Raw genomic sequence first — 26,557 nt, forward strand, 5'->3', positions numbered from 1 at the left:
TGCCATGGTTTATTTGTATTTATTTATTTATTTTTTATTTTTTTAAATAACTTTTGTTTTAAAAATTAGATAAGTGGTATACACAAATATAAAAAATGCTTAGAAAGAAGCATTAGCTACTGGAAGACGTTGAAATAAAAATTAAACTTTTGTTTAAAGATAATATGTCATACCTTCAAGCTCTACCGTTTTTCCCAGGATTCTCCCGTATTTTACAGTTCTATGCCGCTATCATCCCGTACAAAAGGTATTTTCCCATATTCAGTCTTTCTCTGAAGGGTGGAAATAAACATTAAAGAGCCGATCGTCCCTATACGCAACCCATACCGCCAGACCACCAGGGGCCGCCCCTTGCTCTTAAATGTGTGTCTGTTCTGTGCTTTCGGTTTATTTAGGCATGAAAACACTTTGAAATAAATAAAAAACGTTGGGATTCCCTTTCCTTTACATTCCAGGCGTAATCGCCTCTCCTTTGCAATCCTTGAACAGTCATATAGCAGTGCGTGACTGTCAGCTGACGCGCTCCATAGTGATAAATAGACACTGTTTCCCAAACAGATGCTGTACACGCGATTTGAAGCCAAAGTCTGGGTTTTGGGTGTGTTTTAACAGACAAATGCACATTTTTAATAATAATAACATCTAAATAACATCGATATTGATGTTTTTTTTTTTCAAACACAACAAATTTTGGCCTAAATGAGCATGAAAAGAAAGCAATCGAATGCTTTCATTATAACATTACATGTGCATTTTTAAAGTGACACCTCAGTTATTCAATGTAATCAAATGAAATATAATAAATGAGATGTGCAAGTTACAGTGAAGAAAGATTCATGAGATTTGATAACTTGATTCTTTTTTTTTTATAATGGCTATTAAATTTAATAAGCTGAACTGTTTGCTAATTTATTTGCTGCTAATATATACTATTTATTTATTTTGTAAATAATAACAATAAAACATAATACTGACCTTTTAACTGTTTATTTACAATGAAACAGGGGGTGGGGTATCCCTTATTATGGTGGGCATATCTCTTATTTTCACACCCCAATGTTGACAGGTATGAACTATGTGCAGTGGTAGATGCCAAAAAAATTCAAATAAAATGAATAATTGCTGAGAAATACTATTTTACTACTAATACCACTACTGTACGATATATTTTACTATATTCATTTGAATAGCATCACATTTAGAGGTTCACAAAACAATGTGATTATGTTATAAACAGCACTATTATTATTTAAACCGGCTAGCCAACTTTATGCCTAAAAAAACATGACACCTCTAGAATCACTTAAATGACTTTTCTTCCCAATTCTGATGCTTGATCTACACTTAAGCAAGATTATCTTGAACACATTCACAAGAATAAATCTCAAAATTTAGCACTCATAAAGCGTCCGGTGAAAGTGCGTATCATGGGCGGCTTAATATATCTGTCCAGCAGAGGGCAAAACTGTCTCATGAAAGAGTGCTGTAAAACCTAAAGAGATTTTTCAAAAGGAAATAAAGAATTCTAAAGGGAAAAAAATAACAATTTTAGCATAAATACAGTTCTTTAGAACAACATGGTTCTAAATAGAACTATAACTGTGTACAAAGAACATTTTAAGAATCATTTTGTTCAGTTACAGCAAGTCCGAAGAATAATGTAACGGTGTTACCAAATGAAAAAGTATATAGTAATTTATAGTAAATACTCTATTGTTTGTGAATCATACTATTATAGAGTACTTTAATTAATCCATTGCGATTCTATAGTTGCTACAGAAACACAACAACTATAGAAGGGGAGAGTGGGGCAGTTGGAACATAGGGCAGTTCCCTCCATTCCGGAATGAGCTAGAGTGATGATATTACTACATATTCTTAGTTAGACCCTCCTTCAATCTGAGAGAAATCAGCCAAAATCAGTAATATGTCACCATTGCTTCAGTATAAAACAATTTTTTTTTTTTTAAAGTTCAGAAAATTTCTCATACTGTCTAATCTGTTTTTGTTAAACATTATTCATTCATAAAATTAAATCACTGTTTCTTAGCTTTAAATAGGTATAGCTATCAAGTGGTTTAAGCTGTATCTCTCTAGACAGTTTAATCAGAGTTGACAGAGTTGGGTCAGTTGCAACTCGCCATATAAACAATGTACAATTTAAATTTGATCACAGTTTCAATGTAAATTAATTTAAATAAATAAATTCTTTGATTAATTAATTCATTTCAAAGTTCAAGGTTGAGTCTAGATTGTCAGTAAAAAATATTTTTGTTTAGTTTTTTTAGGCCTGGTAATTGGTTGTTACTCGTTCTTCAAAAGGTTTGTAATTATATGGCCAATTTACCAGTTTGACAAATTTACATTTAGACTGTTTACCAAAAACATAAAAATAAAATCCATCCTGATGTTTTAGAATTTTGTTTATTATTACATTTGAAAGAATCTTGCAACCATCCCATGCTCAGGTTCATTTGCAACATTTGACTCTTTCTGTGCAAGTTAAAATTTTGCATATATTATCATTCATTCATTTTCTTTTTGGCTTAGTCTCTTTAGTCCTCAAGTCCAGGGCTCTCTTCTGGGACAGCATGCCAAAAAAGCATTTGATGGATGATCAGCTAAGTTTGAACTCTTAAAACTGTAGGAAATGCAAAAAGTGTTACAACTGTTCCCACTCTCCCCTAATATAAACAAATAACCCAATACTGTATGCCTGACAAAAGTCTTGTTGTCGATCTCAGTTGTGAGAGCAACAAATAATAACTTAGTTGATCATTTGGAAAAGAGGCAGAAGGAAGATTTTTCCTATGAATCATCTGCTGAACTGCATCCTAATCATCACCAATACTGCATAAGACCTATTGAAACCTGCATGGACCCAAGATTCTCACAGAAATCAGTCAAGTTTGGTGAAGGAAAAATCATGGTTTGGGGTTATATTCAGTATGGAGGCGTTCAAGAGATCTGCAGAGTGGATGACAACATCAACAGTCTGAGGTATCAAGACATTTGTACTGCCCATTACATTACAAACCACAGGAGAGGGCAAACTCTTCAGCAGGATGGCGCTCCTTCTCATACTTCAGCCTCCACATCAAAGCTCCTGAAAGCAAAGAAGATCAAGGTGCTCATAGATTGGCCAGCCAAGTCGTCAAGGATGAACATTATTGAGCATGTCTGGGGTAAGATGAAGGAGGAGGCATTGAAGAAGAATTGAAAGAATCTTGATGAACTCTGGGAGTCCTGCAGGAACTCTCTCTCTGCCATTTCAGGTGACTTTATTATTTTATTTTAATATTTTGCTTATTTTATTATATTAAATAAATGTATTAATGATTACATTTATTAATTATTTGTTGTTCCTAAATCTTGGATAGGCCACAAGACTTTTGTCAGGTAGTGTAGTTTACTACAACTATAGTGTTTAATATGCTGGAATACACCACAGTTTACTGCAGTAAAACTAAAGTGAACTGCAATTTTTATTACAGTTTATCAATTCAATATAGATAAGTATCCTGTATATAATGATGCATACAATATAATGCATTTAACAACATTATTGTTCAACAAAACTACAATAAAACTATGGTATTGTAATAATGTTCGTTTCGTGGGAAGAAGAAGGCAGGGTCCAATAATATCCAGCTGCAGACCCGCAGAACCACACACGTTTTAGGCACACACAATCTAGGACACACAATCTAGGCAAACCATATATTGTTATGACGGATATTAAAGTTATAACGTCTTTTTGGACATCGTCATCGATATATTTTGATATATTTGATTAATAAATATTGTACACAATAAACAATAGTGTTTACTTTACTTTATTTCACAAATATTGCGATTGAGACGGCCGAATGGGGAGCATTGTTTCCGATCGCCATTCAATATAATAGAGTGAACAGTTTTTAATCAGTCATTATAGCTGATCAATCTTTATTACCTGACAATAATTTGGCAGATACACGTTTGCTGGCCTTGCTGAATGATCTCATTTGGACAGGTTTAATTTATATAATGGATTAATTTATGATGAAGGAAATAATAGCAAGTTAAGATAGGCAATAATACATTATATGTAATAAAAATATTTTTACATGTAAGAAATGTATAACACTATATTAATATTTTACTCAAGCGGTGTTTATTAACTTAATTTTCTAATAACCTTTTAATTAATGATTTCCCACATTTAATACTCTTAATAAAATATTAACTATTAATAAAAAAAATCATAAGTGTATATACACACACGCACACACACATACATACACACACACACATATATATATATATATATATATATATATATATATATATATATATATATATATAACAGCTTTAACAGTGACAGTTTAGTAAAAGATAGTAGTTTATATATAAACGTATAATTATAATCAGTTAAGATAATCAGTTTATAACTATATTGTTTAAATGGTTAACTATAGTAGGCTAATTTATTTTAAAGTGACATTATTGTTTGCTTTTTTATATTTTACAACAACGTGATTTTAACGAAGTATGATAATATTAAGAGCTTGAATTACACTGTAAAAAATTTGACCTTAAATTCACAGTAAATTACTGGCTAATAATTGCATTACTTTCACAGTAAATTACTGTATGTAAATTCACAGTAAATTATTGTGAGGTAGTTCACAGTAATTTACTGTGGTTTTGTCACATTAAATTATTGTGAAATTACAACCATATATTGTAACTTTACAGTAGATAATAAAGTATGTTACTGTGATTTCACAGTATTATCTTGTAGAATTAACTATATTTTACTGTGAATTTGCAAAACGATTACTGTGATTTAGCAGTAGGTTGCAGTTTAAATACCTGATTTAACTGTAAAGTTACAATTATATCCCGGATTACTGTAATTTAACAGTTTGGTGCTGTAAAATTTCAAAGCAATTTTAGGTCACACAAAAATGAAAATTCTATCTTGATTTACTCACCCTCAGGTTGTTCCAGCTCTGTTAAAAAATGTTTTTTTGTTAAACACAGGAATAAAAATATCAAATAATCCTCTTTGTGTCCAAACAACCTGAGGATGCGTAAATGACGACCGAATCTTCATTTTTGGGTGATCTGAGAAGACTCTAAAATCAAAATAAAAACAAACACACATACATTTTACAGATTTATTTAACAGCTTAATGACATCTGTGTAAACATTTCAGAAAACTTTCAAAAGGTGAAGGTGAAGCCTCAAAAAATACTATAAGAACATATTAATAAAAAAATCTGACATCATATGTAGCATACATATAAAAAGCAGTGCTTCAGAGTGCGCTCTCTCTGTCTCTCATTATATATATATATATATATATACATGAGAGAGAGAGACAAAACTTCTTGCTAAATAAGGCAGTCGTCTATTCAAAGTCAATCATTTTCCTGATAATTTTACACACTTGCTGGTTGATGTGTCTTCTCTGCTTCTTTGACTTCGTCTGTCTTCCATCTCCAAACAGGTGCCCAAAAAGCACCTATAAGCAAAAGGGCAGACAAACAGTTAGCTTCATACGACACTACTGGGACACTACTGCTGCACTACAGAGCAAAATTACTGTTAGCTCAGTTTGAACATGCTGACAATACTGTAACTCAGTCAAACTGCAATAATTTAAACAAAAACATCTGAAAAACATTTCCATCACAAACACACAATCAAGAACAGTCCAACAACAAATAGTGGTTTTAATGACCTAGGCAGAGCATTTTAAAACAGTTGATTTGATTTACATCTTCAGTTTACAGACTATAATCTAATGCTGGGTTCACACTTATTGCAAAGTTAACACATGCATCACAGCACTTGCTCTTGAATACTAGCAGGATGTTTCTTGCATCAAGCTAATTTTTTATGATTTAAATATTAGGAAAATTTTGCAAAAAAAACTTGATTGAAGTGATACAGCACTTGTGTTGTATTCATTTCAATCAAGTTTTTTGCAAATATTCCAAATATTTTTCAACGTTTTTTGAGTTTCACTTAATTTGTGCTTCCCAGTAAAAATTTCCCACTATTTATGCATTTGCAATGACTTGTATGTAATCCACTCACCTGAATAGGTAACTTCACATATGGTATAAGAGCCCCATCCTTTTAAAGACAGCTTCCCCTCTGGTCTCCAGCACAGACAAACAATTTGTGTCTGCAACACGGCCCTTTATAACAAGGGGACAAGGGGAGTCATGACTTGTGCTCCTATACATTCCTTGTTTAACCCCCCCCCAAAACAAGCCCTCAGTTACAATATTTATTGTAGACATTACCTTAAATTCCAGAGTGCAAAAGGCAACTTCAGCATACTTCAGTTTCAGACCAGATTCAAAGTCAGTTGTGAAATACAGGTGAGGTCCCATGACCACTCGACCCTCCAAGGAATAAGACTAAAAGGGGGAAAGAAGGACTAAATTAGAGGTGTTTGTGAATAATTAAATTTGTTTGTAGAAACAAAGTTGACATTCCATGCTCTGCCTATTAAAAACCAAGCAAACAAACACACATGCCCAGTAAAATTGCTAATAAAAATAAAAACTATAGTTTAAAAAAATCTTTGTCTAATATTTACTACTACTGGAGGTACTGGTGGAACTTCTGGAAGAAGAAAAAGAGTTTGTACAAGAAACTGCTCACAACAAATCTGTGAAAAACCTGACATTTAAAAATCTAATAAAAATGAGGAAGGCATCAACATTACCTTTAATAATCAAGCGAGGGTTGATTGGTAGCATCAGTGTTTCAACATCAGTGGCTGCAAAAAAATTTGAATATAATAAGAGTAGAATAAGACTCAACCTAACACACGCACACACTCTATATATATATATATATATATATATATATATATAGGTTTAGATTGTGATAATGAATTTAGGTTATATTTGTGTGCTCAGAATTTACACTCACCTCACACTTTAGCTATTATCAGGTACACCTGAACACCAAAAAATAAAATCTACAGTTAGTGACACTATACAATTACTTCTCATTAGTAAATGTTAGCACTGCATTAACACCAGTTAGAAATATACAATATGTACTGTGTTAGTGTTAGTTTAAAAGAATACAACTGAATTGTATTATAAGCCTCATTTAATAAAACAGTTAAGACTTGTTTCATAATGAGTTTAGTTTATTTAACTAACTTAACGTTAACGTTACAGTGAACAAAATTAACGTACATGATGGTGACTAACCGTAACGTTAACTTAAGTGAAGGTCAGAGCTTACCTTAACGTTAACTTATAGTCATTTCACCTTTACTTCAGTCTTGTACTGAAACAGAAAATGCAGTTACACAAAGTTAATTAAAGAAAATTCCCTTTCTTTTTTTTCAGGAACTAACGTTAACGTTATGCTAATACCTCAGAAAACACTACAATCACCATCTGGCGTCGTTAATTTCTTGCTTTAAAAAAGGCGCGCTTAAACCCTGTCCGTGCGAGTACAACTAAAGTACTCGGTAAATTCCTGTTAAATGACACGCACTATACAGAAATACACATACAACAATCATTTAACGGACAAAAGTCATATTTTAACACTTACCGAGGATGAATCCGTTGGGTGAAGAGACGACGGCGTTGTCTGTGGTGATGGCGCTTGTTTGCGGTCGAGTCAGTTCTGTTCAATGAATCGGCTCCTTTAAGTGAACAGTAAAGAGTCGAATTCGGCTCCTTTAAGTGAACAGTAAAGAGTCGAATTCGCCTGAAAACGATTCCGTTTTGTATAATATTGTAAGACGCAAACATATAATTCATTAATATTTCATCATATTGCTTGGTTCGTGTACTGCTTGTACACGAATTGCTTGTTGATCACTTCGAGCTCATGAACACGTCTGATAAAATATCTGAATCTGATTCAATGTCACACGAGTCCTGAACCGAAGCAGTGCAAAAGTAATATATTGGTTGAAATATAAAGTTAATTATTTTCTTCGCCATTCAAAATATTACATATGTCTGACTTTAACAATAAGAATAAAGTTCGTTTGAGAATTATTATTTTTTCCTCCCAGGATTCATTTCGCACCAAGCTGCATCAAGCTGTAATGGTGGATGAGAAGGCACATAATATTATAAATATTGCTTGTAATATGTAATGAAATAAAGTTTTAACACTTTTTCATGCGAGAATGTAGTTCTTCAAAACTCAAATCTGTGGACTGTTAGTAAAGATTGTGTGTAATTTTAAGTGTGTTTTGCCTGTAGCGGAGATCTGACCTCCAGGCGGTAACGGCGCTCATTACTCATGTATCCGCCGAGAGGCGCCTGTCTTCAGGCTAGACATTGGGACAATTGCCCCGTCTTCGATGGCTCTATATGCGTCCGAAAATGAAGTTTTAACTGTTTTTCATGCTAGAATGTAGTTGTTTAAAACTCTAATCTGTGGTTTATTTATATAGATAAAAAAATAATAATTTATATATATATATTTAATTCTGAGATTAGTGACCTCCAGGCGATGACAGGTGCCCAATACTCATGAAACCGTCTAAAGCAGACATTTACCCTGACATTGAAATAATTGTTGGCTGTTTAACAGTCTTTGGTTTCATTAATTAATTACTTTTTATTCCAGTTTATTATGTTTTGGCTAAGCACACAGTTATGTTCATTAAATATTATTTCCTATTCTAACTGTATAAAATTAAATAAAGGTGCAGTACAATCAAAAAGATGTTGGTAACCAAATCGTTTTGGGGGCTATAACATTCTGTTATTATCTGTTAAAAGTTCATTTGTATTAATTTCTACGTTGAGTTTAAAAAAGGTTTGAATTTCTATAACTAACGTGCAAAAGATATAGCCCTTTTCACAGTAATTTGCTGTAATCATGCTACCTGCCGTAATTTCACAATAAAATTATGAATACAACATATTACTGTGAATTTTTCAGTTAAATACTGTGAAGGGATACTAATGTAATTTACTGTGAAAAATTACAGTAACTTGTTGTGAAAACCTGGAAATTTTTTACAGTGTAGTTTATTACACTTAATCCAACAATTAGACGGTCTATTATGTTTTCTTTGTGTATATGGACACACGAATAAAGTCATAAGTGTCTTTAACCAGTTATTTTTATTGACATAATTTAAGTTCAGAAACTGCAGAGACTTTAAAATGATCGTTACGATATAATAATAAAATTGACTGAAATGGGAAACCATATTTGTGAAATTCAATAGGTGGCGATAATGCTAAAGAGTTAGTTACCATTTATGGTTTGCCTAGATTGTATGTCCAAGATTGTGTGTGCCTCAAACGTGTGTGGTTCTGCGGGCCTGCAGCTGGATATATCTCGCAGGGTCGGCGATATCAGGTACAAACTTTTATTTTGAATGATGTGTGTGAGTATGTGCGTGTCGAGTCGGCAGGTGGACAGGCTCTCCTCTCTCCCGGCTTCTCCTTCTCCTCTCCTTATGAAGTTGTCTCTCCGGCCCAATCACTAGAAAATACAGGTGTTAATAATTATTTTTGATTAGACCACTGACCAGCCGCCGTGTCTCCGCTTGCTCTCCCACCTTCCTGGATTTTCGATCACGCCTTTCCCACCACAGGTATTTTTTTCCATGCGGGTATAAATGAAGAAATGAATCAGAGACATTAAATCACTGAAACACATACGCTTGGTCATATACAAAGTATTTATTTCAGAATGTTAGTAATTTAATGACAAATAACTGAAGTAAAATAACAATCATATCTATGATTGTTTACATATATATGATTATAATACTTTTGTTTGTTATCACCCAGCTTTCTTGGAAGTCATCGCACAGTTCAGGTCGCTTTTTGTTCCTGTGCTCTTCAAGGTGTAAACAGTGTTACACCAGAGATTAAAATGATACTGTTTGGTCCGGACAGCAGTGACTCGAAACTTCTCGTATGGAGGAATCAGCACCTCTTTCTCATAAAAAAACTGTGAAAACGGTCCCACATGAGCACCATGACAGGTTAAAATTTCAAAACAAGATACACTTCCAAAACTTTGAGCTACATTAGGATCGAGAGACGAGGACGCAAATGAGCCGAAACGAATCTCTTTGTTCAGAACATTCTTAGTAAACTCAACCGAAGTGCCGCGATACGTCTTCATGCAGCCTTGTGTTTTCCTCAGAATCTGAACGGCTTCTGTTAACAGGAAGTGCAGCGAATACCATTTGAATGTCTTTTGTGTGTACTGTTTTCTACCGTTACGAGTAGCAGAATTGAAATCCTTGTATAGGTTGCTATCGGTGTACACATAAAGAGCGATTAAATGATTCTTTGTCAAGGGACCCACTGGCTTCTTAACGTACTTTTTTTCACCAGCCTTCCAAACCTTTTTATATACAGGCATGCTGTTGAGCTCCTTCTTCAGATATTTGGTCTTCACCAGATTTGCCATTTTCACTTTACAGTCTTTATATTGAGCATCGACTGAATTCAGAGCTTTATCCAGTGGATAAACCGATCCTGCAGCAAATGCTCTGTGATCCTGCGGAAACAGCAGTCATAAATAACACAGTATCAATATTGATGTGTATAACATTTATAATAGAACACAATGTTAATGATATTTATAAATTCTACAGTATTTAACTGTAATATGAAATGTATTTCACTTTTTGACAGCAGGTATGCAGTATGTTACTGTATTTTAAAGTTGCACTGTGGTAAAACACCCAGTTGGCGAAATTAAAACAGTATTTTTAATTGGACGTGAATTGAAATACAACAACAAAAAAAAAGAAATTTAATTATATGAAATACAGTCATTTACTACACACAAAAAATTACGTTAGTGTAATATGAAGCGACACTAACAACTTGGGGTTTGGATCTAAATGCATGTATTGAACAAAATGGTCAGGCAGGCAATAGTCAACACAGGAGCAAACAGGAAATCCAGAGTAGTCGTAGTCGATAAACAGGCAGATGTTAGGGATAGCTGACAGTGTTGAGATCCCGAAGCGCAAGTGTTTCGAACACGCACCGAAGCATGATCCAAAACATTCAGGTCACGTGACTAAAGTGTTGTGAAACACCTGGTCACGTGACTAAAGCAATTCAAAGCATCGATCATTTCAGAAGCGTTTCGAGACCTGGTGAATCTGCATTTGACTGCCAGGGTCAGATAAATCCTATGTGTAATATAGCCTAGTGGACCGTGTGTGTGCATGTTGTTGCTGTGCTTCAAATTGCTTTTGGGTTTCAAATCACGACAATAATTTCAAATACTCCAAAATTATAATTTTATGTATTTTAATAATGTAACTGTTTTATGATGTAGTATAGATAGGAGACAGCTGCTGATACGCCATCAATTTACTATTATTTTGTAACACTGTAAAACAATAATTAATATTTTTACAGTACTGTGATTTAGGTTTGGGTAGAAGGTAATAAAATACAATAAATGGGAAATTTAATTATTAATATAAATAATTCTTGTTAACTTCTGGCCACAACTGTGTCTGATCTAGCAACAACCCTGTTTTATGACCAAAACAAGATATATTTATTAACAAAGTGTTTATTCAGATGTCAGACCAATGTTGAAGCAAAACGATACAAGAACAAAGCATTTCAAATTTGATTTAAAGCTAATCAAAATAGCTGTATCAGCCTGGATTCTAATCTACTATCCCTGCATGCTAATCAGGAACTCTCACCACTCCAATATAAAACTTGAAGGTTCAATTCTACAAAGTGATGTTTAATACCTCAATATGCTCAACTGTTCTTTGCCGAAGCTTTTCCTCTACAATATATTTAAAAATGATGACGAGATTTCATTGTAGGAGACAGGTTTTGAAACGTTTCAAAGCTTCGACACATTTGCTTTGACTGTTTCAGTGTTTCATGAAGCCTCGCTTTGCCCACCACTTGAAGATGGTCAAAAGGCAGGCAGCAGACAGGAATAAACAAACAAGCTTGGGTCTAACCTGACAAGGCAAAACAAAGAAAACGTGTCGTAATGTTCACTATGCAGTTTAACAGACTCAGCAACATGTGGGTGTGTTTGAGAGGTGTATATATATATATATATATATATATATATATATATATATATATATATATATATATATATATATATATATATATATATATAATGTATGTGAGTCTGTGTAATTAGTCATGAACAGCTTCAGCTGTGTCTGTTTGCAATCATGGGGATCTAGGCCAGGTGTGTGAGTTCTTTTGCTGGCAGATTTGTAGTTCTCCTAAGATCTACACAGGGTGGATTGCTGGTGATTATGACAGTTAGCAGTTCATTCAAAATGCTTATTTAAAATGAGCTGAAACAACATAATTCCTGAATTTTAAGGGGCAAAACTTAATTGTTTTCAGTTCAGTTCAGTTGCACTTCAGTTTGTAAAAATGAATAAGTTAACTTAATTCCTTTATGTTGTCCCAGTTGATTGTGTGGAAGCAAGCATCTTTTTTTACAGTGAATTTGTATTGTTTTTACAGAAAATAGATCAATGAATAATGATTTACAAGTCAATTTGTATCACATGAAAGTTTATAACAGGTGAGAAGGCATCAAGCACCATGTTATTTACATGTTAAGTCAATGCAAAGACGCGAATACACATCCTATGGCACAATTTACACAAACGAAATGGCGCAAATTGAGCGTTTGACTTGACTTGAGTTCAAAAATCTGTACTTTAGCGAACATTTGTAATAAATTTTTGGTTTTAACAAAAAGAACTGCACAACCCAAATTTCTTTTTATTTTCATTTTCAATTAATTATTCAGTTATTTACTCATAAAACTTCATGTTTCATTGCTAGATGGATAATTTTTAAAGAATTACTCAGTGGCATATTTGTGATGGCTGGTTGTCGCCACTTTTTGGTTGAATATTGTAATTGCTGCCTACAGATTGTATTTTTGAGCGTTGTCAAATGCATATGACGGTGATTTTAATCTTTACCATAAACATCAGTGGTTTTATCTGAAGTATACATTTTCTCTCAGCACTTCTGTTTTATTTGACTGTTTGTAACTTCACATCTAACTCAGAAGACTAAAGGCTGAATCTCTTTAATAATTTTTGAGTTGTCAAATTTGAATGCAGCGATTTGAAGGATAAATAAACATGCAAATCACCGTCATTTATAATTTTTGTTGCGTGGGTGTTGAGATCCTGATCTTTTAATGATTAATCGTGCAGTTTACACTGAATGCATTAATGCAGGCTAAACAAATAGTGACAGAAAACAACTTTAATAACCCAAGAAACCCACCACATGCCTAATGAACTACCACAACTTCTTTCGTCATCATTATATTTTACAAGAAAGCCTAAATGCTTTCATACCTGTAATTTGAATGATGCGAGAGGCGATCTCTCTGCAATCGTTACAAATTTAGCAATATGGTTTGTGGGTTGTGATCTGTACAAATCATGGATCAACTGTAATCTATCACACCCCTAGAAGCTGGAGTCACCGGGCAGACAGACGTCCTGCCCATGATGTGAATTCGCATCTATTGTGAAGTGAATTTAATGCGAATGAAGCAAGTAAACTCAAAATGCTCACCATCTATTTACGCTTGAATATCACTATTTATTTGTGCATGCCAAGTCTGATGTGAACACAGCATAACAGTACCATATGTTTTACAGTAAAAGAATGTAGATACTTGATACATAAAGCAAAATAAACGTTAGTGTAAATATCATTGCAATAAATAAGTGTTTTTTTATTTGTTTGATTTACAGTAAATTTCTGGCTAACATCTGCCTGTAAGTTACTGTAAACTCTACAGGAAATTGTTAAAGTGGCTGTAAAAACGAAATTATGAATGCTATTTCCTGCTATCGTGACGTACATCCACTTGAAACAGTCCTGAAATTAGATAAAAATGTAGGGCGGTGTATGATTTTGTTCTTTAAGAACCGGTTGGATTGTTGAAAGCTGAGTGTCAATGATAAAATGAAGGAAGAATTTTTTTTTTTTTCAATGTTATCTTTGCTCTCTTATTTATTTTTATTTTTATTATTTTTTTATTAGAATATGCAAAAATCATACAAATACAAGAAAACATCAACAAAAAACAAATACAAAGCAACGAAACAAAAACAAAACAAAAACAACAACAATATAGTCAGGTACTGGTATGTGCTTGAGTGTGTGCTGTGTGAGTGTGTGTATGCATGTAAAGGTAACTTGGTGGACAGGTCAGAGTACATACATAAGGAACAATAACAGTCAATAAATGAAGCAAGTGTCACAGATATAGATAAAACATATAGAAAGAAACCAGTCAGAGGCTGGGAGTAACAACAATGCTTATTAATGCATGATAGTAAAAATGAGAGTAAAAAGAGAGAAAGGACAACAGTAATGAATGACAACAATAATAATAAATCACAAGTGCTACACCAACTATTACTACAGAAAGTTACTTATATTACAACTACTACTGCTTCTACTACAGCCACAACCACGACTACTACTACTACAATGTCTACTAATACTGATACTACTACCACTACTGATACTACTATAGCGTTTGCTACAACTAATACAACACCGTCTACTGCTGCTACTACTACTACTACTAGTAGTAGTAAAATGAAGGAAGATTGACGAATAAACCAACGAGGAGGAGAAAAGGTTAAGGTACTTGAATAAAGTTTATGAGGGCAAATTAATTTTTACAAAATAATGAAGTGCACAAATAAAAATAACTACTATATAAAAACATGAGTAAAATTTTGAGTTCATGATGACTTTAACAGAGCACATACTCACCTGTTCCAGGTAGCTCTACCAATCCTGAACCATGTGAGGCAGTGGCGACAGCGGAGAGGGAAAAAAAACTTCACCTGATGGGAGTGAAACAGGCGACAAAGTATATCAATACTGATATCTGTAATATTCACAGAAAGTGTACTGTAGCTGTTGCTTACCTGTTCCAGAGCAACAAAAATGAGAAGAAGACCTTTAATCATCAGCAGGATCTTGATTTAATCCAGTCCCTCAGATGATCTACTGTAGATATAGTAAAGCACAGATGATAAAAAAGAGAAACACAACTGCAAATCCATGAGTAAATACTGTATAATGAAAATTAACACATGCAAATGGATACATTTTTGCAATAAAACTGTTTAAAACAACCACCTAAACTTGATATTCACAGATTTAACCTTAAAAAAAAACACTGTACTTTTGTGGAAATAGACTCATTTTACACCTCCCTAGAGTTAAATAGTCAAGTTTCACAATTTTTTTAATCCATTCAGCCAATCTTTGGGTTTGGCAGGAGCACTTTAAGCTTAGCTTAGCATAAATCATTGAATCAGGTTAGACCATTAGCATCTTGCTTTCGAAAAAATGAGTTTTGAAATTTTTTTTTTCCATGGGAAGCTTAACTCATCTGTAGTTAAATCATGTACTAAGACTGACGGAAAATGAAAAGTTGTCTTTTTTCTAGGCCGATATGGCTGAGACCTTTTCACTCATTCTGGCATAATAATCATGGCTGCAGCGGGTGTCAATATGTTACAAAATAGCACATGAAGAAGAGTCAATAGCTTAATTCAATAGCCTCACTACAGCAAAATCAAGCATTAAATAGAAACTAAAAATAAAATTATCTAAACTCTTTTTTAAAACATTTTGAGTGAGATGCTAATGGTCTAATCTGATTTAGGGATCTATGCTAAGCTAAGCTAAAAGTGACCCGGAGATCAGCTACAGTTGAAGTCAGAATTTGGTGCCTTCATTTGTTTTTGTTTTCTCCTGTGTTTGTTAGTAGGGAGGTAAGTTTTCTGTATTTTATCATCTACTTTCTAGGGAAGTTCTAATTTAGTTAGCTTGGTTTATTGTATTTAATTTGGCTGAACCCCTCCCGATGTTATTTTTGCTCCTTTATTTCTGTAAATCACATTTTCTTGTTAATTCTGAGTGGTTGTGTGTGTGTGTGTGTGGTTGTGTGTGGTTGTGTGTGTGTGTGTGTGTGTGTGTGTGTGTGTGTGTGTGTGTGTATTTATTTATTTATTATTATTATTATTTTTATTTTTTTGGGAGGGGGGAGCGCGGGGGCAACAGGGATTATATATTTTTAATCCTTGTTATCTTGTTACTTTTTGGTTAAACCTCATTTTGATTAAGGATTTTTTATTTTTATTTTTTTCGTAACAATGTGGATGTTTAAAACACACTAAAAAGAATAGACACACACACAAAAAAGTCAAGCTGACTTGTTCTGCTTTTTGATCATGCTACATCAGAAAGGTCTCTGGTTTGACACTGTGGGGAAAGAAGATGCATACCTGAAATTTGCAAGTCATAAAAAAAAAAACAATTTGAAATGTATGTTGTAATCTTCAGATAACAAAATATACTTTTTTTCCTTGTCATCTGTTATCAGAAGATAACAATGTTGAAATTAAAGTCATTTGCCTAATCAGCCAAAATAGCTGTTATCTCTTATTTGTTCTTGCAAAACAAACTTTGCACTTGGATTTGATCTTTAATTGCCCACTCTAGGCAATACACACAAAAACCAGCATGAGAACGTGCATGAAGACATTTTTACATGCTGTAAATTTTTGTATGTTGACAAACTTGCTCTGTTTTTTTGAACCAGTAATTCGGTTCCTTTAAATCAGTGGTTCTCAAAGTGGCCCGGGGGGTCGTGGGACAATGACAAGGGGTCGCTTGGTGATTTCCACAACTCAAATACATCTTATTAAACCATTTGAATTACCATATTTTATTCATAACCCACAGAAGATAGTTAATAGTTGTTAAAGAAACAACTAAAACAGCATACAAATAAAACTCAGCCATCAGCCTTTAATTTTTATATTCAAATGTAATTAAATTAATAAATGACTACGTAAACCATTATAGGTTGGATGGACTGTTGCATGTTTGTTGTCAATATGCTCATGTTTATGTATGTCTATGTGTAACAGGTATGAAAAGTATTCTTCGCTTTAAGTATAGAATTACACAAAATATGTGTTTTATCTAATGTGTTAGTAAGTATACCTGAGGTGTTTGTTAGTGTGTGTCTTCTCCTTTAAATTTCTAAGGGAGCTCACGCTGTTTAATTTCCTGTTTTGCGCCCCGCCTCTTCCCTTTCTGCACTGACTATGCATGGGAGAGGTGGGTGTCTGCTAAGCTCCAATTAATCTTTAATCATCTTTACTTTATAAATAACTTTTAAAGCTAGTTTTCATGTTTAAATAATATTTATACCTTTATTTTTCACATATATTTCATTATTTTTGTGTCATCACTTAAATTGAAGTTTTGATTGACTTTAGCCTAACTGAAGCATGTGAATGCTAAATGCATTGCACTTTACCTTTAACAGAAAAGCTGTAAAGGGCGAAGACACACTGTAAAAGCTGTGCTTTTTGATTTATTCCCAGGTATGTTTTGTCACTTTGTTAATATTGTTTGGAGTTTTATTCTATCTTTCTCTCCATCTCTTCCCCTTTCTGCACTGACTATGCATGGGAGAGAAAAGCTGTAAAGGGCGAAGACACACTGTAAAAGCTGTGCTTTTTGATTTATTCCCAGTGAGTAAAGAGCCGTCACAACTGCAGATCTTCGACTGGTTATTCCATAATAAAACAAAGAAAACACAACGCAGAACCGGTTACATATAGTTGTGTGTGCGACGTTTGTCAATTTACAGTATGACCACCTTGAAAAATGAGGGTCGCGAGTCACTGACGTTGTTATTTTTTGGGGTCGTGGGCTGAAAAGTTTGGGAACCCCTGCTTTAAATGACTCCTTTGTCTGACAAAAATAAGTTCACAGATCAATATATTTTATTAAAACATTTCTATTTAGGTTTTTAAAGGGTTTTTCATTACACTGAGCTTTGCATGGCATGGAATCTTCAACACTCTCACAGTGTTTTTTTTTTTTACTTTTTCAGTGTTTTAATTTGTATGAATTTTGTACAATTACAATTTGTACGTTTTACAATTTAATTGAATCTAGTACAATATGCTCATCCCTCATTGATGGTTTGGTTTAGCAGTAAGGTTAGGTAAAGAATAAACTGGAGTTGTTATTAAATTATCGACCGAGTCAGCAGAGTTTTTAGGGCTCATAGAAGTCTAGTACAGAAGGTGTGTAAGTAATATATTGGTTTGGGTGCCTTTCACAAGTGACGGACTGGCTTTAAATGTTAATTGAAACATGTTTCCTAAATTGGTATAAAAAAAACCCAAAAAAAAAACAATGCATGAATCTTTCTGACGAAGTCCTGGCTGCATTAGAGGAGGATACAGGTACTGGACTGTCCTGCCTGCAGTCCGGACTTGTCTCCAATCGAGAATGTGTGATGCATTTTAAGTGCAAAATATGACAACGATCCAGTAATGTTGCTCGTTTTAGACTTGTTTGCAGGAAAAATGAGACAAAATATCACCCAAACACTTCATCACTTGGTGTCTGCAGTCCCTAAATATCTTTTAGGTGTTGTGAAAAGGAATGGCAACTTTACAATCTGGTAAATACTTTAAAAGCCTGCATTTTCAGATGTCAATTACACGTAAAAAGATTAAGAGAACTAGTATTTTACAGATGTGGGTTAAATTAAGTAAACTGGACAAGCAGCAAATAAATATATTTATTCTGAATGTATTGCAAAGTCACATTAAACAGAACAGTAAATCCATAATCTTCTATGAAAAATGTAAGTATGTAAAAAGATCTAAATATCTAAGTTTGTAAATATTTATGTATGAAAAATAGATTGCAGATACACTGTAATATAAAAGACATGAATTGCAGAAGAAGTCTCAAAACAAAACTTTATTTTAAAATATGAACTTGATATGAGCTTGAAATATGAACAAAACACTTTTCTGACAAAGAATTATTGAAATCAGGAAGAAAATGTTTATAGTGATTCACGAGGAACTGCATGTACAGTTAAAGGCAAAATTATTTGTGATTTTTATATATATACTCATTTCCTTTGTCTTTGCCACCACAAGAGTACATAATATTTTACTAGTCATTTTTGTAAGATATTAGTATTCAGCTTAAAGTTTGATTGGGTTAATTAGGTTAACTACAAAAAAAAATATCTGTTAATGAACAGTTTCTATATTTTGTGTTTCTGTAGGTTGTGATTTGCATTATGGAATCTTGATTAATGCTCTGTTGACTTTTGATGTTGAAATCCAATTTCAACAAAGTGACTTATTTTTAGACTCACTGGCCACTTTATTAGGTACATCTGTCCAACTGCTTATAAGCACAATTTTCTAATCAGCTAATCACATGGCAGCAAATCAATTCATTTAGGCATGTAGGCATGGTCAAGACGAACCGCTGCAGTTCAAACTGAGCATCAGAATGGGGAAGAAAGGTGATTTAAGTGACTTTGAACATGGCATGGTTGTTGGTGCCAGATGGGTTGGTCTGAGTATTTCAGAAACTGCTGATCTACTGCAATTTTTCACGCACAACCATCTCTAGGGTTTACAGAGAATGCTCTGAAAAAGAGAAAATATAGAGCTGATAGGAAGGTCACAGTAACTCAAATAACCAATTGTTGCAACGGAGGTCTGCAGAAGAGCATCTCTGAACACAAAACACGTCCAATCTTGAGGCAGATGGGCTATAGCAGCAGAAAACCCACTGGGTGCCACTCCTGTCCGCTAAGAACAGGAAACTGAGGCTAAAATTCACACAGGCTCACCAATATTGGATAATAGATGATTGGAAAAAATGTTGCCTGGTCTGATGAGTCTCGATTTCTGTTGCTACATTCGGTTGCTAGGGTCAGAATTTGGCATCATAAGCATGAAAGCATTGATCCATCCTGCCTTGTATAAACAGTTCAGACTGGTGCTGGTGGTGTAATGGTGTGAGTATAGTTTCTTGGCACACTTTGGGCCCATTAGTACCAATTAAGCATTGTGTCAATGCCACAGCCTTCCTCAGTGTTGTTGCTGACCATGTTCATCCCTTTATGACCACAGTGCACCATTCAAATCTGCAGCAACTGTGTGATGCTATCATGTCAATATGGGCCAAAATCTCTAAGGACTATTTCCAGTAGCTTGTTGAGTCCATGCCATAAATTATTAAGGCAGTTCTGAAGGCAAAAAGGGGTCAAACCCGGTACTAGTAATGTGTACCTAATAAAATGGAGTGTAAGTCAGCAAAATAACAAAAAATGAACTGGCTGTATATTATAAGGTGTTTGTATTAAAATATACAACACCAACCCAGACAATAGGTCACTTTAAACCATTAATACTGTTCATAAAAGTCCCTTTTAACTTTTCAAGGTTCAGAGTTGTTGGAAGAAAAATTAAGATCCCATAATGCAATTTAGAAGCATAAATAAAAGGAGAAAAATACTAAATAAAAACTTGAATGACTAAATGTATGGATATTTTTTACAGTGGCAAAGTAGGCAAGTGTTTGTCTACAAATCAAACTATTGTACAATCAAAAAAATACTATTTAAATAGGGCATCACTTGGTAAATAGAATGGTGAAAGAATGACAATCTGACAACGAGGGCTAATAATTCTGTCTTCAACTGTACAAGATTACCTCTTGGATATTATTTTAATGTTTCTTGATCAGTTCACAGTTCAGATAACTTGTTCTTCCAGCGCTCTTCAAAGTGTACACCGTGTCGCACCACAGATTTTTATAATTCTGTTTGGTCCGGACAGCGGTGACCCGAAACTTCTCATATGGAGGAATCAGCACCTCTTTAATGTAAGGATACTGAGAATATTTCATCAGCTCGGCGCTTTCACAAGTTATAATTTCAAAACAGGACTTCGATCCAAAGCCTTGTGTTATTTTCGGATCAAGAGAGGAGGACGTAAACTGACCAAAGCGGATCTCTTTATTCAGAACATGCTTATTAAAATTAGCCGTAGTACCGCGGTAGGTTTGAAAGCATTTATTGTGTGACTTCTTCAGAATCTGCAACGCTTCGGTCAACAGGAAGTGCAGCGCATGCCACTTGTATTTCTTGTGCTTGTATTGGTTTTTGCCGTAACGCGTATCTTCGTTAAACTGACGATACACATATTTGCCAGTGTACACGTGAATGGCGATTAAATGGTCTCTAGTTAAGTGGTCTTTACCATACTTCACAACCTTTGCGCTGTTTTGCCAGTATTGCTTAAATTTAAAATTGCTTTTCAATTCATTTGGCAGATATTTGGTCTTAACCAGATTTGCCATTTGTCCTTTGCAGCCATTATATTGATCGTCGACGGATTTGTGTTCCATCCCCAGTGGAAATATCTTCCCAGCAGCTGCGGCGGCGGCGGCGGCGGCTCTGTGATCCTGCAGAAACAGCAATCATAATTGTACATAACTTGTACGACTGTACTCGTACAAATAAGCCACTTAACTGGCAAAATGTAAAATACTTGCGTAAAATACTCCTGAGATCAGGCACATATGACCTGCTTTATATATGCATCATGTGACATTATAGCAATAAGCAAAAAATAATGAAAAAGCATGATTAATTTACAGTAAAAAACAAAAACAAAAAAAAGGCAGCTGCGGTTGCCAGTGTTTTACTGGTAAAAATACACATCCTAAAAGACATTTCTTAATTTTATAGTAAACTACCTTATTTCATTAGCTCAATATTTTGAAGTAGAAACATCTATTCATCATATCCTGATATCCCGAACCACAAATGCTTGTCTTGCAATAACTGCAATAAACATTATCTGTGCAGTTTTCTTTCCATTAAGCGAGTTGAAATGTTCCCACATCAAGTCAAACTCGACATTATATATATGGAGGACCTATAAAACTCGTCTGAGGTCATGTAGAGCCTTTTTAAGCTGGACTGAAACTGCAATTTTATATGGATGCACTCCTGCGCAGATGCTGTGTAAATTAGTTTGTCATTGAATTTTTTTATCTTAAAATTAATACATTTCTGAAAAAAAAATTATTTAAGTGCGAATGCTTGCATTTTGAGTGTCATTCGCGCATTTAAGAGAGCTGTTTGGTCTTTGTATTTGTTAAGGGGAAAGGGTTCTTGAGAACTTGGTGGCAACAGTTAAGGAAACACTTGGATCATCAAGGAAAAATACATAATTCCATCCTTAAATTCCTTATATATACTGTTACATTCCCTGATTTTCAATGTCTGTAATATAAATTATTTGACAATCAATGATTGAAATATTCAAACATGCTCACCTGTTCTAGAGCTGCTAAAATGAGAAGAGCTTTAACGATCAGCAGCATCATGATTCAATCCCTCAGATGATCTAGAAAATACAGAGATGATGAGGAAAGAGAAACCCAACAGCATCAAACAGAATAATACAGCTAAATGTGGCCCTGGAGGTGTATTACAGAAAGATCCCAACTTTCAAATCTGATCTCTTTGGTAAACATGGTCATAGGTCTGTTGGGACCAAATGTGTAACCCTGTACCACAAAACCAATCACATAATACTATACTAAGCTTCATACTTCACAGTTAGTGCTACAACACTGCCCATACAATTAATTTTTGGCAGGTCTAAGGTCACTTTTAGGACAAACTTTGGTTATTACAGAACAGCATTTATTAAATGTGTCATATTGTCTTAACTACCGATAGTATAACAGATGGTATAACAGATACATTTCACTTTCGCCAATTAGTGAAGTTTTTTCGTTGCCACTAGATTGCATGGTTCGGGATCTGTAGAGCTGCGCATCGATGGATTTGCTCTTCAGTGTTTGGACTCTCAGTAGTGATTAAGCCACACTGAACTGAGCTAAACTGAACTGAACTTAAACTTTAAAACTGAACTTCACTGTTTCAATTTACAATGATCTTTTATGTGAAGCTGCTTTGACACAATCTACATTGTAAAAGCGCTTTACAAATAAAGGTTAAATGAATTGAATAAACATACTAACTCAACAAAATAAAATCCTAAAAACTGTCTTAAGTATAGCTCACTGTGCTACTTTATTTTCTAGAATGATTCGAAAGCTAACAGGAAAAACAGGAGAACAAAAAAAAGCTTATAATCGAGTTGTTAAACAATAGCATTACATTTATTAATACTTGAAAATGAAGATGTTTAATGTCAGAAAGGCTTTTGGAGTGCTGAAGATGTTACATTAACATAACAAAACACTTATAAGTAATCATAGACTGCCGCACAACATGATATTACAGCTAGCACAGGAACTGAAACTAGCATTACAGACACCTACAAAGCGGCACAGAGAATTACCAGATATACTGCAATTGACTAATGACTAAATGTAAATGTAATACCTTATGTGTTCTTTTTATATGCTGGTTTTGACTATCCATTTTGTTTAGGCTAACTAATTAGCAGCTAGCGCAGTGTTAGTTGCTTATTAACAGGCCCGAGAGTAGATTGTTGAAATGTATTACACAAATTAAGACTTGAGGTTTTTAGAACTAAAGATAAAATACAATTTTGTAAAATAAAACAAAAAACCCAAATCAAGTTAACATTTGCTTTGCAATACACATTAGCAAAAAAAAAAAAAAAAAAATTTAAACATATCATTAGTTGAGATCCTAGGTAAGAAACTTTCTGTAATGTTCCAACCTGTACCACAAATCCAGTTTTAAGCTGCGCGGGTATATTTGTAGGAATAGTCAACAATATACAGTATATTTATAATCAGTCAAATGTTTAATTGTTTATTTTATGCCAAAATGATTAGAATATTAAGCAGATCATGTTCCATAAAGACATTTTGTAATTATATCAAAACTTCATTTTGATTAGTAATATGCATTGCTAAGAGCTTCATTTGGACAACTTTAAAGGTGATTTTCTTAATATTCCGATTTTTTTGAACCTACAGCTTACAGATAATTAAATAGTTGTATTGCAGCCAAATACAATCCCATCATAACAATGGAAAGCTTACTTATTTAGCTAAATAAATAAATTATGTTCATGTAACCCCAGACTCACCTGAGTATACTGTCGTCTCTCGCTGTGTAGTTTTGTTATTTTGCAGGAGCTCAAAAGCAGGAGAAGATCAGAAAAGTCTGTCACTCACAGTCAGAAGACAAAGACTCTTCAAACTAACAGATGAGGAATGTGGCTTATTATATATCACCGATAATGTGTGTCTTTTAAAAAATAATAGCTTAAGTTGCACGTTTTGGCAATCTGATTTCATAATATTTGCATGCAATAGTGAATCTGCATAAAACTGTTGATGAAACTTTTGATAACCCTGAGTTTGTAAGGTTAGTTAGTCAACAAGCATGTCTGCATAAAAATTCTCACAAGAAAACTGACTTGTTTGTTTTTTTTTTGTTTTAGAGCTGTAATTAAATAAATGGGGACTGCAGACATCAGGTGATGAAGTGTTTCAGGTGTGATTTTGTACCATTCTTCTTGCAAAATAAGTATTAAGGTCATTCAAAGTCATTAAAGTCTTCATTGTTGCTTTTTGCGCTTCAAAATGTGCCACATAATCTCTATTGGACACAGGTCAGGACTGTAGGCAGACTAGTCAAGTACCTGTATCCTCTTCTTCCGCAGCCAGGACTTTGTAATGTGTGCAGAATATGGTTTTGCATTGTGTAGTTAAAATATGCTTGGTTGTCCCTGGAAAAGAAGGCAGCACATTGTGCTTCAAAATCTTGATGCACTTTTCAGCGATGATGGTGCCTTCATAGAAGTGCAAGTTATCTTCATCAAGGGCTCTTGACCATGACAGACAGAAAAAAACAATACAATTTATGAGTTACACATTAAATAATGTTTGTTGTATTGTCTGCAGTGAAGTACAAGTCAAAGTAAATTTAGAAATCACTACTTTCTTTTTTATTTGCGTTTTCCATAATTTTCCAAAACTTTTTCGGATTTGCATTTTACATTACATTTTCTGTCGTATATTTTTGTCTGCCAAAACAATAAAACACATTTGTCTGAAGAATTTATACACTTTCTATATTTTTAATAACAATAAAGAATAATGATTAATTTTATTAACACTGCAATAATTACTGTATATGACATACCATTAATGTGTATGGAGTATTATGTTGTGAGTTGTAGCACTACAGTACAGTAATTAACAGTAAGCTGTTTCCAGGTAATTACTGCTACTGCTCTGTTACAGTAACTGGCAACACTGTTAGTGTTACACTGTTAGTCACTGTAATAGTTCTTTTACAGTAGTTATATTCGTTTATAGTAATTAAAGTATAAGGCTGTAAAAAAAAAAGCCTGGTAAAGTCTTACAGTGTACTTCATTATCACAGAACAAGCAAATTACCTCCAATTATCCTCTTTTTTTTTAAAGGTGCAGTGTGTAAGTTTGACACCCAGTGGTTGAACTAGGTATTGCATTCCTGGTTCAAAACACATGCAAGTGCAGGTTGCCGGATTGACGACATCAACAGGAGTGAGCCTGACTATCAAGCCTAAAGGCTGATTTAAGTCATGTTCTTAATAAAAGCAACGCTACCCGATAGTAGGAATATTTTCCATATTAAAAGGAGTTTTTCTTCTAACAAACACCTGAAATTTATATTTTAGAAACGGCTTATATTTCTTACAGCTGAGCAACGAAAAACTGACAATGATCATCTCAGGTACACCTCATGTGCTTTATTCAGTGTTAAATGCTGATAATGTGAGATTGAATGCCATTTTACATCACATTTATTGCCATACTACTGAAAGCAGCAGCAGATCTTGAAAATAAAATAAAGCATTTGAAATTGAACTTTACTACTGTGACTCAGTGCAAACCAACACATATCAGTGATTCAACGTGTACATTTAATAATGTTAAATAGAGGTCAATTATGTCCAAATTAGATTATAATCCTTACCATGTTGCTGGAGTGCAGTGAGTGCACTATTCTGTGCTTCTGAATAGCTGTATTTAAATTTCTGTCAAGTTTCATCTAGTCCAAACAGCTCAATTGCTTATCTCTGCAAATCTAGTCATGTAGCATGATGTTAGGACACAATGTAACCTTCTCACCTAATGTTTGCCTTTATAATATTTATATTATTTGTTAATTAATAACTTCATGTGAAACTCTGAATCCTTGTCTCATTTTGAAGGCTGCTACTTTCCACTCGAGGTTGCATTTCAGTCGCGGACACCTACTTTCAGAGCTTTCATGACTGAATGAATTGAATACGCTGTTTTCCACTAAAGCAATCCGGGTTGCTGAAATATTATTCGTTAAACTGGCATTGAGCGGGTTTAAATTACCAAAACAAAGACAGTCGGTCCGGCACATAACGCATATTTTCAAAGCAGAATATCTAACTTCAGCATTGTTTTTTCAAATAAACAAGAATGTTCACTTTGGATGTTTCTTAAATATCTGCAAACACATTACAGTATTTGTATGCCTTAAAAGAGTTAAAAACTAACACAAAGCACTTTTAAAATCGCATATCAATTTTAAGATTTGTGGAAAGCAAATTTTGAGCTTCAGAAAGTATTTTGCACACTGTGAGGTCAACAAAGAGCACAGTTAACACTTCAAGCTTAATGGAACATTTGTGAA

The 26,557-nt window shown here is 33.9% G+C and overlaps 2 protein-coding genes and 2 long non-coding RNA genes across 4 annotated transcripts; 1 reads left to right on the forward strand and 3 right to left on the reverse strand.

Annotated features, from left to right (window-relative positions):
• Positions 1–5,151: 5,151 nt before the first annotated feature.
• On the reverse strand, positions 5,152–7,648 carry LOC137490065 (uncharacterized). The gene is made up of 7 exons (XR_015480427.1): positions 7,583–7,648; positions 7,265–7,309; positions 6,941–6,968; positions 6,732–6,785; positions 6,304–6,420; positions 6,092–6,195; positions 5,152–5,513 (listed from the first exon to the last, which is right to left on the reverse strand). It is a non-coding gene; the product is annotated as an uncharacterized LOC137490065 (long non-coding RNA).
• A 2,024-nt stretch (positions 7,649–9,672) lies between these two features.
• Positions 9,673–15,309, reverse strand: LOC103909926 (NAD(P)(+)--arginine ADP-ribosyltransferase 2-like). The gene is made up of 2 exons (XM_087243944.1): positions 14,955–15,309; positions 9,673–10,519 (listed from the first exon to the last, which is right to left on the reverse strand). Exons 1-2 carry the CDS (start codon positions 14,994–14,996, stop codon positions 9,791–9,793), a joined length of 771 nt encoding a protein of 256 aa, XP_087100070.1. The 5' UTR covers positions 14,997–15,309; the 3' UTR covers positions 9,673–9,790.
• A 2,186-nt stretch (positions 15,310–17,495) lies between these two features.
• On the forward strand, positions 17,496–26,083 carry LOC147845518 (uncharacterized). The gene is made up of 2 exons (XR_015480459.1): positions 17,496–17,582; positions 25,330–26,083. It is a non-coding gene; the product is annotated as an uncharacterized LOC147845518 (long non-coding RNA).
• Positions 18,814–24,124, reverse strand: LOC103909924 (NAD(P)(+)--arginine ADP-ribosyltransferase 2). The gene is made up of 3 exons (XM_087243943.1): positions 23,985–24,124; positions 22,225–22,295; positions 18,814–21,345 (listed from the first exon to the last, which is right to left on the reverse strand). The coding sequence occupies exons 2-3, from the start codon at positions 22,273–22,275 to the stop codon at positions 20,608–20,610; spliced, it is 789 nt and encodes a 262-aa protein (XP_087100069.1). The 5' UTR covers positions 22,276–22,295; positions 23,985–24,124; the 3' UTR covers positions 18,814–20,607.
• Positions 26,084–26,557: the final 474 nt, after the last annotated feature.

Source organism: Danio rerio, chromosome 3 (assembly GCF_052040795.2).
Source record: "Danio rerio strain M-AB ecotype USA chromosome 3, GRCz13ab, whole genome shotgun sequence".
Classification (NCBI taxonomy): Eukaryota; Metazoa; Chordata; class Actinopteri; order Cypriniformes; family Danionidae; genus Danio; species Danio rerio.

Bases quoted from the DNA above. Each gene is read 5' to 3' on its own strand.
- LOC103909926 (XM_087243944.1), bottom strand. From the start codon at position 14,996: ATGATTAAAGGTCTTCTTCTCATTTTTGTTGCTCTGGAACAG. The intron at 10,520-14,954 runs GTAAGCAACAGC...CTGTTTCCGCAG, and splicing joins TTTTTGTTGCTCTGGAACAG to GATCACAGAGCATTTGCTGC.
- LOC103909924 (XM_087243943.1), bottom strand. From the start codon at position 22,275: ATGATGCTGCTGATCGTTAAAGCTCTTCTCATTTTAGCAGCTCTAGAA. The intron at 21,346-22,224 runs GTGAGCATGTTT...CTGTTTCTGCAG, and splicing joins TTTTAGCAGCTCTAGAACAG to GATCACAGAGCCGCCGCCGC.